This window comes from Pteropus alecto, unplaced genomic scaffold (genome assembly GCF_000325575.1).
Source record: "Pteropus alecto unplaced genomic scaffold, ASM32557v1 scaffold8, whole genome shotgun sequence".
Taxonomy (NCBI): Eukaryota; Metazoa; Chordata; class Mammalia; order Chiroptera; family Pteropodidae; genus Pteropus; species Pteropus alecto.
The window spans coordinates 13175802-13194020 of record NW_006494609.1 but is presented as its reverse complement, the minus strand read 5'-3'; the positions used below and the strand labels follow the sequence as shown (position 1 = coordinate 13194020).

The window sequence follows — 18219 nt, the reverse complement described above, 5'->3', positions numbered from 1 at the left end:
TCTTCTTTGTTCCCAAATAAACCCATTTTTCTGGAGAAATATTTGGTTGTTTAAGCTCAACACCTTACATTTTCACAGGCTTTATAAATTTGAGCCTTTTTTCCCCTATACATATTGTTTACCACCATTTGATTACGCTTTACGTTGTATTAGATTAGTGCTTTCTCTCTGATGCCTTTGAAAATATTCTAGCCTGTTGTTCCACACATACTGTTCATAGAAGCTAACTGTTCATTACTTCAAACTTGGCATCGACTCCTCAAATAAACAACCGAGTACTATCTGTGACATCTGTTGACTCATCAGTATTCAAGGAAAACCACTTAAAACTATTTGCTTTGTTTTTTAATTAACTGTTGGTGTTGTTCCCAACACCCTCAATTCTTTGAACAAATGTTCTCACCAAAAAGCTAATAGTCTTAAATTTATTTTCTCTGGACACCTTTCTTCAGCTGCTGCAATCCAAAATGACTTACTTAATCCACTACTAATAAACAGCTTTCTTTGCTTGGCTAACAGATGAACCATTCAGAGATTTATTTTTGTTGAAACATTTTCATTTTCAAATTTGTAAAGAAATTCTGCAGTGAGATATTTTGTTTTAAATTTTCTAATTTTTCTGACCATTGCTTTCCTGTGAGTTTACAATACTGTGATGAGTGCTTGATCTGGCAATGTTTATTTGTATTCTTTTAGGACAACTATCGTGTCATTGCATAACAAACACAATGCTTTACCATCTAATTCAATAACAATATAATCCGTGTTCCACTGTGCCTTAAAAATGCAGAATTCAAAGTTCATTTTTTTTTCTTCCTGTTTTGACATGATGGGTTTGTACTAGAAATTAAAAATAATAAAATGTCACCACATGTTAATTCTGGTAGCACTCGAAATTCTATCAAGTTAAAACCGTGTTACTGCAATTCCCAGCGCGCTGAAGGAGCCGTGCAGAGGGATGTGTCACTCACTGTCTCCCATCGACTCTTGCAGTGACTCAGATCTGCCTCGATCGAGCGAAAGCAGTAATAGGCAATATGCAAACAAAAGTGGCCGTGTTCCCATAAAACTCAATTTACGAATTTGAATTTTATTAGAAGTCAATTTTCTCATGTCTCAAAAACGTTGCTATTTTAACTTTTTTTCAACCGTTTAAAAATGTAAAAACCATTAGTTTGCAGACTGTACAAAAACGGGCACTGGGCCCAGTTCGGCCCACAGGCTGTGGTTTGCCGACCCCTATGGTAGAGCATAGAAAGTCTTCAGTAAATATCACATTTTTATCATATCATAATCTTAAAACATTGAAAGCTTTCCTTTAAAATCAGGAGACAGTGACGCCCACTTTTACCATTATATTTTTTCGCCATTACATACAGCTGTAGACTAGACGTCTTTGTCAGCATGGTAAGGCCAAATACGTGTGTGTGTGTGTTTGTGTGTTGTGTGCGCGTGTGTGTAGTATAAAATATATTTATGTATAAAGAGAGATATTTGGATTGGAAAAGAAGAAACAACTGTTATTTGTAGATGTTATGATTGTATATGTGGAAAATACAGATAAATTATTAGAATTAAAGAGAATTTAGCACATTTTCCTGGATATAAAAACAATATACAAAATAATTTTTCCTGTAGGACAGCAATAAACAGAACTTTTTAAAAACAGATACTGCTATGAAAACAGAACTTTTTAAAAACAGATACTGCTATGAAAACATTTAAAAAATCTTAGTTTTACTGATCTTTTCTGGACATTTTGGGGTAGGTGCCTGTTCATTAAGTTATAGCTTTTGTTTTTATAGGATCTGCCAAGTTCCTCCCTAAGAACTATTTTAGCTATATCCCACAAGTTTTGATATAAAACAATTCTGTTATAGCTTACTTCAAAATATTAACTAATTTTCATTAGGATTTTGCCTTTGTCCTTTAGATTATTTGGAAGTATAATTCTTAATTTTAAAACAACGAGTATTTTCTACTTTTTGTTGTAGATTTCCAACATTAGAGTCTTGAATAGACTGAATTTGCATAGTCTTAAGTGTCATCCTTAATTTAAGAGACTATATATATAGTGTATGTCATATATCACTATATTATATATGATCCCTCCTTTGATCAAGGTAGGAATCATCTGAAATGAATAATTGGAAAATATCAGTGTCATTATGTTGTTTTAAAAATAAAGGATTCTATCAACTCTTGTCATTTTAATCATGAACAGTATTCCTATTTTCATAGATAAGGATTCCTTGCCATGAAGCATATAGTTGAAAATCTGGATTTGTCTTGCTTAAGATGAGATTATTATTTTAACTAAAATCTTTTCATAGTCTATCGTTTTTAAGCAAACACTAGTTAACTATTCTTTTATTCTATAACTATCTTTTCATTAAATGTTACAGGATATGGAGCCTAGTAGATCATGCACTAATAGCAAGGTGTAACATGGAAGAACCAATTCGCTGTGCAGCTGTAAATGTAGATGGAATCCATCTTGCTCTCGGAATGAAGGATGGCTCTTTCACTGTACTTAGAGTAAGGTATGGTATTAGGGCAAAAATAGAAACAGTAGGTATCTAAGTAAGGTAGAATGTATAATTGTTTTTGCCCATTTCCTTTTTTATTAATATATATTTATTTCAGGTATTAGTTTCATTAAATATCAAAAAATATATTTATAAAAATGGCTTTGTCGGAAAATTAAGTTAACTCAGAAACCTTCGTTTTGGGAGTTAAGAATGCTTAGTAGATTAAGCTATAAATTTGGGTCCTGATCTTTACTCCTTGGTAGTATTGATTTTCAGTAATGATCCCCATTGAAGGTGGGGAGGGTGATGGAAGGGACATTGAGGCTTTAAAAATGGATGACGTTTTTAAATTTGTTGTTATTAGCAGCATCAAGCTTTGTTGTTATTAGTAGCTTCATGCTTTGAAAAAATCCCCCTCAAACATGCCTCTTCCCTATGTCAAAAAAATCGACTATATCAAGTCAGTCCTATCTTAAAATTTTTGCCTAAAATTTAAGTCTCTCTGTAGTTATATCACATTTCTACTCTCTTTTCTTTCACAGTTAAATTCTCAAAAAAACTGCCTAATTTACTATCTCTCTTTTCTTCCAATTAACTTATTAACTTTCTACCCCCATTCCAATATAGCTTTTGCCCTCTCTTTACATTGAAAAACCCTCACTAAGAGTACCCTGTCACTAAAGCCAGGAGACATTTTTCAGTTCTCATCTACATTGATTCTCAGCAGTATTTGACCCAACCCTTAACTACTTGTTCCTTCTCAAAATGTTCTCTTCTCTGGCTTTGGATGTTAATTCTGTTTCTTTTCAGCCTACTACTTTGGCTCCATTTTCTTTATAAGCTAATTATTTTCTGCCTAGCAATAAATATTGGAATGCCTCAAAGTTCAGACCTAGGCTTTCTGCTTTTCTTAGTCTGTATTTTTTCCCTAGGTCATCTCATCCTTCCTCTGGCCAAAGGGCTCATTTTCGATCTCTTTTATATGATTTACACGAGGGCAAAGCACAAACTCTGGGGCAGTATATCAGATGTCACACATCGTCCTCAATTGTTCTCTTTAACTCCAACAATCATGACCTTTCCCACTCATCTTGTATCCATGTTACATTATTTGCTTCGTGCCGTACACTTGCATATTTTCGTGCCTTTGTTGATGCTGTACCTTCTTACTGTAAAACCTTCCCTCTCTTGTACTTACTCAACTCCTCAGGTTTATGCTAAAATAGATATCACTTTTCCTTGTCCCTTCCTGCCTTTAGTCTTTAACCTTTTTTCAGTATTTCTTATAGAACTTCACACAATACCTTTTGAGCACTCACCACTCTTTATTGGTTATTAAGTATAATAACTTCATATCCATCTCTCACAGAAGATGGGTTCATCTTTACATTCCATGTGCTTAAAACAAAGCGAGTAGTTAGTAAGTGTTACTGGAAGAAATTGGAGTTTGATTGCTTTAACTCGTCCATTTAGAAACTTTAAAAATTGAGAAATAGCCATTCAAATGTCTTTTTTGAAATCACCTGGAGCATTTCAGACTGGTAATGCAAAAAATATATGGGAAAAAGACCCTGGCCTTAATTGGAAAGAAGGATTCTCGCTTCCTCCTGCCCCTCCTCCGTCGCTGTCCCGTTTCTCCCTTCCCCACCAGCTCCACGACTTTTGGAAACTCAATGGTGTTAAACTAAGCGTTTCTCCATTTTTATAGCTGTTACAACACCTGCATTATTTTGGAAACTCAGTTATAAGGCATCATTGAAAAAATGTTTAACTTTGCTGGTCGACATGGTCCCTAATTGGAAAGAATTTGTATTCTATCAAAAAAGGTCAAAGAGGTTGAAATAAAAATTACTAGTGGTAGTTATATAAAGAAATATATTCAAATGTATTACTGAAATGATATAAACTCCTCCTTCCTTTATTTCCTAACTGCAATTTTGCATATTTGGCTCGTTATAAACATAGATTTGAAAACCATGGTGTTTATAATGAAACATTTTAAATAAACTCAATATTTACAAGGAACTTCAGCATAAAAATTTGTGACTTTATTTCTTTATTGTGTGGCTCCAGAAATTTAATATGACTCTCTAAACTACTTAAAGTAATTTAGGAAGTGAAATTCAGCATTTTTCTCTGCTTCCAGCATATATTATAATCATATATTTCTGTTCAGCAAAATAATTATTTCTGAATTAATACTACTTGGTCTCATTCACTTTTGTTTTATGGTTTATAAATACTTGATACAGCCTCATAATCATTTTGGACACATTTGAAAACAACTAATTCTATAATAAATTTTTTCATGTGGTCTAATTTTTTTTTTCCTTTACAGAGATATGACAGAAGTTGTACATATTAAAGATAGGAAGGAAGCAATTCATGAGTTAAAATATTCACCAGATGGAACTTACCTTGCTGTTGGATGCAATGACAGCTCAGTTGACATTTATGGAGTTGCTCAACGTTATAAAAAATTTGGGGAATGTGTGGGATCACTAAGTTTCATCACTCATCTGGACTGGTCCTCAGACAGTAGATATTTACAGACAAATGATGGAAACGGTAAAAGGCTTTTTTATAGGATGCCAGGTACAGATTTCTAGTAAATTATATATAATTTATAGATTTTTAGTTCCTATAATATATTTTAGAATTTCACTAGAAGCAGAGTGTAAGTTACATTTGATTATAGGACATCAGTGAAGATTTGAGCTAATATTTTAGGCATTGTCATCTTTTCTATAAGGCTGTCCTATTATGTCAAAATCCATTTTTATAGGTGGAACTAATTAAATATAATTGCTACAAATGTCTGACCATCAATTGTTTGCGTTTTTGTGGTTACCTCAAATAAAATTTGTAAATACTGATAATAGAGTTAACAAACTAAATTCAAAAAAGTTTCCATCAAAGATTTAAAAAGAATAAAAGTAATTATCAAAATATTATCTTTCAGTACTTTTAGTATAATGCTTAGTTACTGTTTTCCAATAATTTATTTGAAAAGACTAGATTCATAATTAATACATCTCCCCCAAAAGTTTTTCATTAACAGTCTGCATTAATGAAGATCGAATCTTAAAGTCGAGTTACCTAATGTAACGTGTGTTACTTCCCACTCTTTTTCCTTTCTCGGTCCTTTTCAGTGTTCTCTCTTTCTCAGTCACGTACCTTCTTAGGTTTCTTTTTTAATACTCGATTGGCCACCTTCTTCTAGCTTTTACTTTTTCTTCTAAATTACCCTATTGTGACTAATCTGTAGCATGATTTTAACAGGGTTCAGTTTTATTTTCCACATGGGAGAACCTGCTAAGCCCATCATAATCAAATCTGTGTGTGTGTCTGAACCAGTATAATCAGTAGTGGCTTCTAAAAAAATTCTTTGCATTTAATTTTCTTCTTTTCTTACCATATTGCCTACCTGTTCATGCTTTCTACTTTAACTGGAGCGGGAAGCTATTTAAATTTTGGAGTTTACCATGTTATCAGTACAATTTATGCTTGAGTAAAAATTAAATGAAATAATTTCTTAAATTAAGACTTTGATTTATTTTTAGGAGGAAAAGAAGTGACAAATAAAGAAGAAATAAAAGGTGTTCACTGGGCTTCGTGGACATGTGTTTCAGGCGTTGAAGTAAATGGAATTTGGCCCAAGTATTCAGATACCAATGATATAAATTCAGTAGATGGAAACTATATTGGCCAAGTTTTAGTTACAGCTGATGACTATGGAATTGTAAAATTATTCCGATATCCTTGTTTAAGAAAAGGTACCTTTTCTTTCAAAATGCTATTTAGTAACCTCTGTCTTATAAAAGACTTTAAAGATCTTGCAAAACATTAGTCTTGAGATAAATAAGAGAGTTTATATTTTTTTAAAAATATGTGTATTGATTAGTGAAGGGTTTCTTGAAAATGAACAGAATTAGCTACTTTTTAGTTTGCTAATTAAAAATTACTGTCATGTTATATTGTTGAACAGGAAGTTTTTATTAGAAAATTATTTTTGAGTCCATATATTATGAATGAACTAATACCTCTTTCTTTTTAAAGAATAATTTTTCTCCCCACTTCTAAAATTGCTTTTTATAGTCAGACTGTACAATGCTAGTTCTACTTTTTTCATGGCTTATTATCTTAATTATTTAACTAGTTGAACATATATATCTTTTAGGAGACATTTTTCTTGTCTTTTTCTCAAGAATTCTGAAAAAGCTGTACAAGTTCAGGTCATAGTTTGGAATCAATTGGTTTGTTGGTTGGTTTTCACGTGTGAGTGTGTTTTTGCTTAAATCCTAACATATTCTTTTTGACATTTGTTTATTTTCTATAATCTTAGGGTTAAGAAAAATAAGGGGTTATTTTCTACACCTTTCTTGGATCTATTCTAAAATAATATTAATCATTCTGTTCATAGTCCTGGGGATAATTAAACGAAATTAGTATTAGTCTTTATTAGTCTTTATTGCATGCATTGTTCCATAAAGTATTTGAGTTAACTTGTAACAGGTCCATAAGTACTACAATAATTATATATAGAGAGAAATAGTACCAGGGGAAATATAAATAGAAGTACCATAGTATTAAAATCAGATAAAGAAAATGACAGTAGTCAAACATGAAAATTGAATGTGAGCTTTCTGGAAACCAAATAAAGCAGAGCACAAGATAATTTTCATTGTAGATATAGAGTATGCTTTATTAGAAATCTTCAGTAAAAATTATTTTGTGCATGTAGTTCTAGTGTATTTGTTTTTCACTGCTGCAAAGTACTGTGCCGTGAATATATGCTACAATTCATGTATTTATTCTCCTGTTAATGGACATTTGGGTCATTTCCAGTCTTTTGTGCAAGTTTCTCAAAGATATATATCTAGGAGCAAAATTGCTGGGTCATAGAGAATTTATAAGAAAATGCCAAATGGTTATCTAAAGAGTTTATATCATTTTATAAACCCTGTTGACCCACATTCTCTTCAGCACTTGGCATTGCCACACTTTTTAATTTCTGTAAATCTAGGTAATGTAAATGTCATTATGTTGTGGTCTTAATTTGTCTAACTACTAATAAGGTTGACCATCTTTTCCGATATCTTTGGTCTTCTGCATTTCCTTTTCTGTCAAATACAGTTTCTATCTTTTGCCATTTTTCTATATAGTTGTTTCTTTTATTGATTTGTTGAAGTTATTTTATATACTCCAGATACAAATAATTTGTAATTTTTATGGGCTGCAAATGTCTTTTCCCAGTTTACTTGTCTTTCTATTTTCTTAATGTCTTTTGTCGACCTCTTCTTAATTTCAATGTAGTCAAATTTATTTCTCTCTTTTTTTAAATAAATAGTGCTGTTTTATGTATTAAGAAATTCTTTCTCTTACTAGATTAAGAAAGACATTCTGGGAAGGAAGAATTTCTTATAAGAAAGATATTCTCATATTTTATATCAAGAAGTTTTAAGGACATTAAAACATAGTAAATGGGGGAAAAATTTTTGTCATATGGCTGCAATTTATTAGCTTTGTGTTCAAATATCCCTAAAAGAAATTAAAAAATAAATGAGACCATCAAAATATAAATATTTTAGTATATTACTTTATCCTACCAAGAATTATTATTCTTTTCGTATTTAAATTAGGAAGACTTCTATGACTATTTTGGTTTGCCTTGATAAATCTTTTCTCTGAGATGTTAGTCCTAATTGATAACATACTGTTTAGGCCTTCACTATTTTATCATTATCATAAGAGTTTTCATAATGAAGAGACTTTGAGAGCTTATAATCCATTTTATATTAAAATGGAAATGGAGCCCAGGAGAAGTGATGTGCTCCAGCTCCTGTCCTATTAAGTAGTCAAGCTGACACTTGAGCTCTAGTCTTTTGATTTCAACGCTAATATTCTTTACATCATAGCATCCCCATCTGTGAATTATAAGGTTGGAGTCATGTTTTTTGCCCACTCAGTTCCCTTCATTACACTTCTTTCCTCCTCTACGATCTAGCATTCCAACTCAAGAGTCAAGGCAGAGTAAAGGGAAAAAGTGATCTTTCCTTCCTTCTTTCTCTCTCTCCCTCCCTCCCCTAATGGGTGTTTGCATTGTACCAGGTATTAGAGAGATGTAGTGAACAAGATACTACCCCATCTTCAAAGAGCTTATAGTTTATTAGAGGAGGTAAGAGCTAAATAGACTATTACATTTTGGTGTCATAGGCATAGTGACGCAGGATAATCACGGGGAATTCTGGAAGCATGTAGGAATGTATGCTTGGTTCTGGTGAGTCAGTGTCACTTCATGAAAAATGTGTCTAGGTTCACTTTTAAGATATTCATTTATCATAGTTATATAAACAGTGCTGGTTATTAAATAATTATTAACACAGTCCCTTTGATTTGAAGTAACTGGCTTCTCTTAGACTTATTTCATAACTTTCCTGTTGTGCTGTTTTGGTTCTCCCAGAGGAACTGAGCTTTGAAAAGTCACGGAGCAAACAGTTTGGAAGGGACTTACAGGGTTATTTACAGCTCTCTTGGGGCTCTCATGCAGCATTGTCAGTTAGAATAGATGTTCAGATCTCTCTTCTTCGTTAGCCCTAAATATAACAAAATCAGTACATCTTAAAAACTCGGAATTTAATTTGCTGGAATCTCTGGCTTTACCTCTTAAGACTCTCTGGTGCCTCAGAGTGTTTAAAGGGCCCCATCAAAGGGAGTAGTAACCACAGTCCTCTTGTTGGGCACATAACACATTAAAATGAGATGGGACTGAATCATTAACACATATAAAGGATATGGGACTGAATCTTACCTTAAACCACTGGGTGAACTGTGGCAGGTTATCCATCTAGAAATAACTGATTTCTATTCAGCTACAAAAAAAGAAAAATTGATTCCTAAAATAACAGCGTTACTGTTAAGCAGCAGTAAGCTGTAATTTTAGATAAATTCTGGTCAAATCTTTCATGCTTTGATCCCTAAATTTATGACCAAGGTAAAAGTTTTTCTCTAGATTTTAATTGAGAGCTTTGCCATCTAGACATACAGGCCTTGTATAACTTAATATAAAACTTTTAAAATGTTTTCAAAACGAGGCCAAACATTATGTATTCAGTGTACTTTAACAAGGATGTATGTTGCCAAATATCAAGTTTATCTAAGCAAGATACAGAGACTGTATTCTGAACCTAGAACTATAAAAGTGGTTCCTATCATACAGATTTTTAAAAATCTAACCAAAAAGTTAAACAATTCTTTTATCATGGAAGAAATCTGGTGTATACCACCTTAAGCAAATAATACAATTTAACTTCATTAATGATAGAATGGCAGCCCTTTTGAAATGATGCATCTAGAAGGACACATCACTTATGCCAGAAACACCTCCTCTGAATTTAACCATGAAGAAACATTAGACAGACCCATATTGAAGGACATTATACAAAATATAGAGACTTAAAAATGATTAATATGATATATTACATGGGTCAATTTTTGTATGTGGCGTCAGCCGTTGCTCTTCTGGCATAAATTCCATTTGGTGATATTCTGTAATCCTTTTTATATGTTGTCGTATAAGGTGTGCAAGTATTTTGTTGATGACTGAGGTCGTAAAAGGATTCTGTGGCTGCTGGGGCTGAGAATTGTGGGAGGTGGAGTAGACTGGTTGAACATCACTTTAAGACCAAAGGTCAAACCGAAACATTAAATATCTTAATATGAAAAAAATCGATCCCCTTGTGGCTGCAGGCTTTTTTTTAAAGCAGTAAGATCATGCCTCACAGCCCCGTGGTTTCTATCAAATTGTATTTGTGAGTCAGTAGAACAAATATTTACATCCCTTGAAGTAAGATCATTTGTTCATTCAACAAATTTTTGAATTAACGTTTTTTTCTCTTTGGTCATAAGACAGTGGAAAGAGGATGCATTGGTTTAGGTATAGAAATTGTTTGAGGCGGTATGTTTGTACATTGGCATTTATCAATTTAAAGGTATATTTTTGTTATAGGAGCCAAGTTTAAAAAATATATTGGCCACTCAGCTCATGTAACTAATGTCAGATGGTCACATGATTATCAGTGGGTTATTTCTATTGGTGGAGCAGATCACTCTGTCTTTCAGTGGAAATTTATTCCTGAAAGAAAACTGAAAGATGCTCTTCACATAGCACCCCAAGGTGAGTAGTAGTACACACTGCCAACATAATTTCTCTGTCAAATAACTTGTCAGTAACCCCCCAAATAACTATTTTACTATTTAAATATAATCTAGCCTCATAAGTTAACAATATAGCTTATTAGTAGAAATTTTAAACTTAAATATCAGGTCTATATGTTTAAAGTCAGATGTCAGAGGGCATGGAATATAGATAGAGTACTTTGGGATGCATTTTAATCTGTCAAATGATGAGTGAAGAAACAGTTACATTAGCAACACCAGCATTTAATGTATTTACTCTGAGAGAGATGGGTATGTAGGTTTTGTAGATAGTTTTTTTGACAAAGAAAAATTATCTGGTGTTAATTCATTTGTTACATATAGTATTTTCTAGTTATTTTTCATGTTAATTATAGGTTATATTCACTTATATTTGCACAGACATTTAAATTTGATGTAACGGTCACTGGGGAGCCAGGGAAGGGATTTAAAGGAGCTGTTTAGTTTGCAGTGAGTGGAGAGGAAGATAATCTCTAGTACGGTTTACTGACATCTGTGTCACTGGAATAGGTAATTTCATTTGATTGTTTTATGGCTTGTCTCCATGTCAGTTGGCACAGTCAGCTCTTAATCATTAATTTCACAGTGCTGTTTTGAAATTAATCTTCTTTAAACAAATGTCTCATTTTTAAAATTACAGAAAGTCTGGCTGACTCTAATAGTGATGAATCAGATTCAGATCTGTCTGATGTTCCAGAACTGGATTCTGAAATTGAACAAGAGACACAGCTCACCTATCGTCGGCAGGTAATTTTTATCACATGATTTTTCCCTGAAAAAGGCCAGTTTCTTCTTTATCTTGTTCCCTGTTGTTTGCTCATCTTTTATCTTTTGTGGCTTTTAATTTTCCAAGAAATGCGTGGCCATTTGTTTTCTGCCTTTAAGAGTTAAAGTATACTTGTGTAAAGTGTTCTTTGACAGTAAGTGCTTGATACACTAAGTGCGACCGTGATATTTGCCTATAGCTTTTGGCCCAGGACACTTCCATTTATTCCCTTTAGAATATTATCTTATGAAACATAAAAATATCATGGAACACTAAATATATTTTTCTCAGTGTGACACATAGAAAATGTAAATTAGCTTGGTCTTGCCAAGGAAGTAAATTTCATAAAGTACCTTCCTATTTAAGACAGTTGTTAAAACTTTAGTCATCAGTAGTAACCAGTGTTTGCAAGTTACCTTAGGAATCCACGAAAATCTTTGTCAACATATATTCTAAAAGTATTTCTACTTGTGTACATTATTTCAAGGTTTACAAAGAAGATCTACCTCAGCTCAAAGAACAATACAAAGAGAAACAGAGTGGTACTTCTAAAAGAAGAATACGGGCTCCAGGAAATAGTATTCGATTACACTTTGTTCATGGGTATAAAAAAACTTTTTCATTTATGTGTTTGAATTTTGGCTTACATTTATTATCTGTGTGATTTCGAGTAGACCATGTAACCTCTCATTGTCTCTATTTTCCCATCTGTAAAATGGAAATAACAGTACCTACTTGATAGGGTTCTGATGAGGAGGAAATAGTCAGTTGTGGCGGCGACTTAGAATGTTGTCTTGTCTATGGCCATGCCACCCTGAACACGCCCACGCCCGATCCCATCTGATCTCGGAAGCTAATAAGCAGGGTCGGGCCTGGTTAGTGCTTGGATGGGAGACCACCTAGGAAGATCAGGTGCTGTAAGCGTAAAAAATAAAAAAGTTAAGAGATTATAAGCTGACAAGGTCCTTGCAGGTCAACCAAGGGTTACCTTGTCTAAAAAAAAAAAAAAAAAATGTCTGGTACACAATAAGCACTGTATAAGTGTTTATTAAATAAATTAATTCGAAGAAAGTTTAGTATTATATTTATAGAAATGGATCTCTTGTCTTTAAACAAATGAATAAGTAAAATGTAAGAGATTATCATCTCCCCTAAATATGTCTGATTTGGAATGATATTGTAGCTTATTTTGGCCTGAGCATTTTGGCCTTCACATTTTAATTTCCATAAAATGCATTTTCCGAATTGTCTTACAACATCTGGCAGTACAGGTCTCACATTTCTTCCTGGAACAACAGATTCTCCGATCCAATTCTTTTCTCCCCCTTGTGCAGTAATCATTTTCTTACCTGACTGATAATGCTTTCAAGAATTTCAGGGGATTGATTTAGCAAACGTATTTTTCCTCCAGTGTTAAAATAGGCAGTATTTCTATGCAGTTATGTTTTAAGAATTGGTTTTCTTTGAAGTGCAAAGACAGGTTGCTATGAATGGAATTATAGTGATCATTTTAAAGAAGATTTGGCTACTTTTTTCTGGATGTGTATAATTTTAGATTATTTTTGGAATATGTAGTCTCATGGTTCAGTAATGTGTATAAAAGGGTATACTTTGAAACTCTTTTTCCGAAATTTTTGCCTTCTAGCCATCATTTCCCCCACTCCAAGGGTTGTCACTATTAGTTCCAGAAATATGTATGTATGTACAGACAAATAAAAATATATATTATTCTTTCCTATACTGTTTTACTTGTAAAAAAGCACCTATTTTTATTTTATAGTATACAAATTTAGTATTGTACTTATGCATATTAGTAGTGTGCTATATACATTTTTCTACACCTTGCTTTTTTCATTCAGTAGCTAGGATTTAGCTATTTATAATCAGCAATTCATAAAAGTTTATGGGATCTGAGATATTTTTATTTTATTTTAATGGTTTAGTATCTTGTAAGACAAGAAATTGAATGACCTAAAAGGTTCCTACTTCTCTGTATGGTTCATAACTATCAGAAAAAAGGCCAAAGTTAATATATGATATGTTTTCTACATTTAGTTACAGAGGTTATGACTGTCGAAGTAATCTGTTTTATACTCAAATTGGTGAAATTGTGTACCATGTGGCAGCAGTGGGTGTCATTTATAATCGACAGCAGAACACACAGCGCTTTTACCTGGGTCATGATGATGATATTCTCTGCCTGGCCATGCATCCTTTGAAAGACTACGTGGCAACAGGCCAGGTAGGTCCTTTGAAAAACTGTGTTACATCAGGCCAGATAGTTTAGACCTTTGTTTGGCTTTAAAATTAAGTAAGTCCTCTTTTAAAAAATTCTGTCTTTTGTGTTCTAGGGAATGAAGAATAAAGAATTCTTCAGAATTGGATCTTAGTTTCATATTACAAATAAAATTTACTCCAACTTTTTCCTACAGTTTTTCTTTAAATTCTATTTCAATTATTTTAATTTTAATCTGAAATGAGTAATTCTGGCTTATCTTCCTTCTTTGAGGGTAATCTTACTTTTTTAAAATTTGCAAGAAAACAAAGACTAGAAATACGGTTTCTTTAAGTTGCATTATCTAAAATAATATAACGAGTTATCTAACAAATGTTTTATGACTAGTTTTTATTTTACAACCATGATAGAAACCTACTTAGATTTACCAAAGTACAAAGCGGAAATACTGAAATAGAAAATACTGAGAAAAGTCTTAACTGATACCTCTCCATATGGATATTCGTTGAGAAGGAAGGGAAGGGGTGATGTTCACAGCGTCTTACTGTGTGTAAGCGCTTTACTAGTTAATGTATCGTCTCAACTCACCTCAATGAGAGTGAAACCATTTCCCCCAGCTTACAACTGAAGAAATGTAGGTTGAAAGAAATTAAATAATTTCCTCAAAGATCTTTCAGCTAAAAACTAACACAGCCTAAAGTCCTCGGTCTGCGTGAATTTAAACACTGTGTAAATGTACATTCTAGGATATGTTGTGCGAAGGGATGGGCAGCTCGTGTCATCCTGCATAGCTTCCCTGAAAGGAGAGAAAACTCCTACTTTCTCCATGTTTCCTCCGTCCATTTTTGCCTCCCCCTCACTCTATCTTTCTTTTTCTCTCCTTCCTTTTCCTCCCTCTTCCATTCATTCAAACATATTTATAGAACATGTGCTATGTGCCAGGAAATGTACTGGGAATATAAAGATAAACAAGACATCATCTTGCCATGATAAACACTCATATTCTGAGGGGAGAAGACATATATGCAAGAGAAATTGTGATCCAGGGTCATAAGTATGGCTTAACCTCGGCACTATTGATATTTTGGGCTAGATAATTCTTCGTCGTGAGGATAATTGCATTGTCGTGTGCAATGCAGCATCCTTCTACCTGCAGGGTGCCAGTACTACCACCTCCCCATTTGTGACAACCAAAACGCTGCCACATGTTGCCTGGGAGGCAAAAGTCACCCCCTGGTAAGAACCACTAATGTAGAGACATGGCTAAAGTCCTTTTGAAACGTAATGAAGGACTGGTTAATTTTGCCTCAAAATTAAGGAAACCCTCATAGAGATGACGATGTTCGGGCTGAGAATTTTACCTGACGGGGAGATTGGAGAATGTTTTCTTTTTTTTTTTTTTTCTTTTTAAAAATTAATTAATTAATTTTTTATGGTGACATTGGTTAACGAAATTCAATAAGTTTAAGCTTTACACTTTAACAGTAAGGCATATATGTGCATGTGTGTGTGTGTGTGTGTGTGTGTGTGTGTGTATATGTATGTATACATATATATATATATGCACACTGTGTGTTCACCTCCCATAGTTAGATTTCTTTCTGTCACCACATATTTGACCCCCTTTACCCTGTCTACCTTCCCTTCAAAAGTTTTCTAAGTGTGTTATATCATATATAAAAGTAGGGAAAAAAGCAAAGCAAAACAAAACAGCTAATTTAAAGAAATACAAGTAGCTTGGACTATTCAAATCTTAGAGTGCATCAGTGGAAGAACTAATTAAAAGGGTCAGTGGGGGCCTCAGGGACACCACTTACCTTTGCCTTTAGTTTATATAAATGGTTCCTCTTAAAGCACAATTATTGTACCCATTGTACTGTGGCAGAGTTTGGACAGTACTCTGGTACTACTGGAATGAATACAGTGTAAAAACTGGTCATTTACTATAATGATTCTAGGATTTTAGGGAATACAAGCCACGTTAAAAAAAAAAAAAAAAAAGTATGCCCGTAGGCCATCCCTGGATGTCTACTGTAGGGGAGGTAGAACTTACCATCCTAGGTTTTCAGCTGGGACTCATTAACAAAAAGATTAACAAGAGAAAAATGGTTCATTAATAGGTACAGTGCACACCATGTCAGAGAAAACTAAACCAAAAGTAATTAAAAATGGTGGCTTAGATTTTAAGTGTACATAGAAAACAATAAATTTCTAGGGAAATGACAAGACAAAGGAAAGCAGTTTTAGGCTTCCAAGGGCAGCAAAATGGAAAAGTAAATATGAAGGAGGAAACTAATGGAATAAGGTTTCTTTGTAGATTCCTCTGGTGCCATCTCTGGGCTGAGTCTGTCTCTAGCATAAAAAAATCTGTATAATCAACCTGAGTCGTCTCTAGCATAAGAAAAATCTGTATAATCAACCTAAACTTTCATGATGTAATATGTCAATTGTGTCTCAAAGATGAAAAAAAATAATATATACTATATCCTGCCTTTATGATGTATTCTGATCTCCTTCACCATCAAGCCATATCTCTTCCGCTTCTGGCTTTGGGTCAAAGCTTTTCTTCCAGGTCAGAGGCTCACGCTGCCTCCTCTACTTCTCCCAGTCTTTTCCATTTTTTTCCTGTCTTAAATTACAACCAACCAGTCCCATCACTATAATTATCAATTTCTAAAATAAATATTTCTTAAAATTTTTCAAAATGGAAAAAATTATTAAAAACAAAAGTATCCTTGAACTATTTTATCTGAGTGCTTTGAAATTTAGATGACAAACATAAATGGTGTTCTGTTTTTTGGAGACTAGAATACAGATTATGCCTTTTTGTCAGGAACGTGATTATAATTGGAGGGGAAAGAAGCAGAAAAAAATCTTACCTGGCATCTCATTTATAGATTTCAACTTGAGTTTATTGACTGATTAATTTGGAATTTTTTTTTAATTCAATTGTTGAGTGCCACTCAACAATCTAGTATAAGAGTTGGACGAATTACTGTATATATACAATTTAGATGTTTTAAGGGTAGCTCTGATTCAGCATGTCTAAAATGGAGATCAATGGGATTAGGCTTCTCTTCCAAACTGTTTCCTACTGAGACATTGGCACTGTCTAACTGGGTTGCCTAAGTCTGAGAGTCAGTCTTGTTCTTCAGCCTTTATAACCAATGAGATCTGGGGTTGCATCTCTTATTTGCCCTGAATATACTTCGATTCTCTACCCTGGATATATATAGCTTTGCTTTGTTGTTGTTGTTGTTTTAATTTTGCTTTATCTTTACTGGCAATTCAATGCTTCATAATTTTTAATCCATTACTATAACCAACCAACTGGTCTCCTGGCTTCAGTTTTTTTCCTCTATCCATTTTCCCTATCCACTAATTATCTTTGTTTTTTTTCTCCAGTGTTTATAAGTAGCTTGAAGGCTAATGTCTAAACTCATTAGCATGCAATTCAAGACATTTAGCCTAGTCTAACTCTCCAAATTCCTTTTTTTGTCTCTTACAATTAACCTCCTTTTAAACTATGCTCCTTCCTTCTGAGCTATTTAGAATTTGTCCAGCATAAATAATGCTGCCTCACATTTTTTACTTAGTTTCTCCCCTTTGGAAAATTCTTCCTCTCGACTTCTGTATAACCCTCCAACTTTATCTGATTCCTCCTCTTCTTCCTAAGACTCAGGGTAAGTAACATATCCGAGAACTTGCTTCGTCTCTCCCTTCTCCCCTCATCCCTGACTGACACATGCCCCACAAGTGTGCTCTGATAATACGGTTATTCAGCCAGTACTGAATATGGTGTTTAAATTCAAGCTCCTCCACTTATTAACTGTGGAGAAATTACCTAACCTTTCTCTCTATACCTCAGTTTCCGTACCTTGTAAAATAAGGGTACTATTAGTATCTTAGAGTTATTGTGATTGTTAAATGGGTCAATCCTTATAAAGTGTTTAGAACAGTTTCTGGCACATAAGTCAGTTCTCAGTAAATGTTAGTCATCATCTCCATCATTATCATCATCATTATCATCATCATCACCATCACCATCACCATCACCATCATCATCATCATCATCATCATCTCCATCATCATCTCCATGTGAGATATCCAGTAGGCAATTAAAATATAAGTCTTGAATTCAGAAGAAAAGTTTAACAGCAGAATTTGAGAGTCATTTGTTAACTATTGAAACTGGAAGTTTCAGGGTGAAAATGTGGAATGAAAAGACCAGAGTATTAAAGACAGAATCTTGGGCAAGTTTGTATGTAAGGGACAGGAAATGAAATTGTGAAGGAAACTCGATACTAAGGGTCAAGGAGATCATAGAACCAGGAGAGAGTGGTACTGTGAAGTTAGGAAAAGTATCAAACTCTACAGAAGTTAAATAGAAAACAGTCATGGGTATTGTTTGGCTGAATAACAATGAAATATTGGCTGATTGCAATGTTGTTTTTATTGTCTTATAAAAC

General features: G+C 33.6%; 1 protein-coding gene and 1 pseudogene across 2 annotated transcripts in view; both read left to right on the top strand.

The window, feature by feature from the left end:
- The window catches only part of EML5 (echinoderm microtubule associated protein like 5), a 123774-nt gene that overhangs the window by 42240 nt on the left and 63315 nt on the right, over window positions 1-18219 (top strand). For both annotated transcript variants that reach the window (XM_006925514.3, XM_006925515.3), the window contains exons 8-14: window positions 2406-2543; window positions 4870-5126; window positions 6095-6307; window positions 10540-10707; window positions 11389-11495; window positions 12002-12117; window positions 13570-13756. In XM_006925514.3, coding sequence (XP_006925576.1) covers window positions 2406-2543; window positions 4870-5126; window positions 6095-6307; window positions 10540-10707; window positions 11389-11495; window positions 12002-12117; window positions 13570-13756 — 1186 coding nt within the window. The remainder of the gene's footprint in view (window positions 1-2405; window positions 2544-4869; window positions 5127-6094; window positions 6308-10539; window positions 10708-11388; window positions 11496-12001; window positions 12118-13569; window positions 13757-18219) is intronic.
- Window positions 12311-12438, top strand: LOC112473792 (annotated as a pseudogene).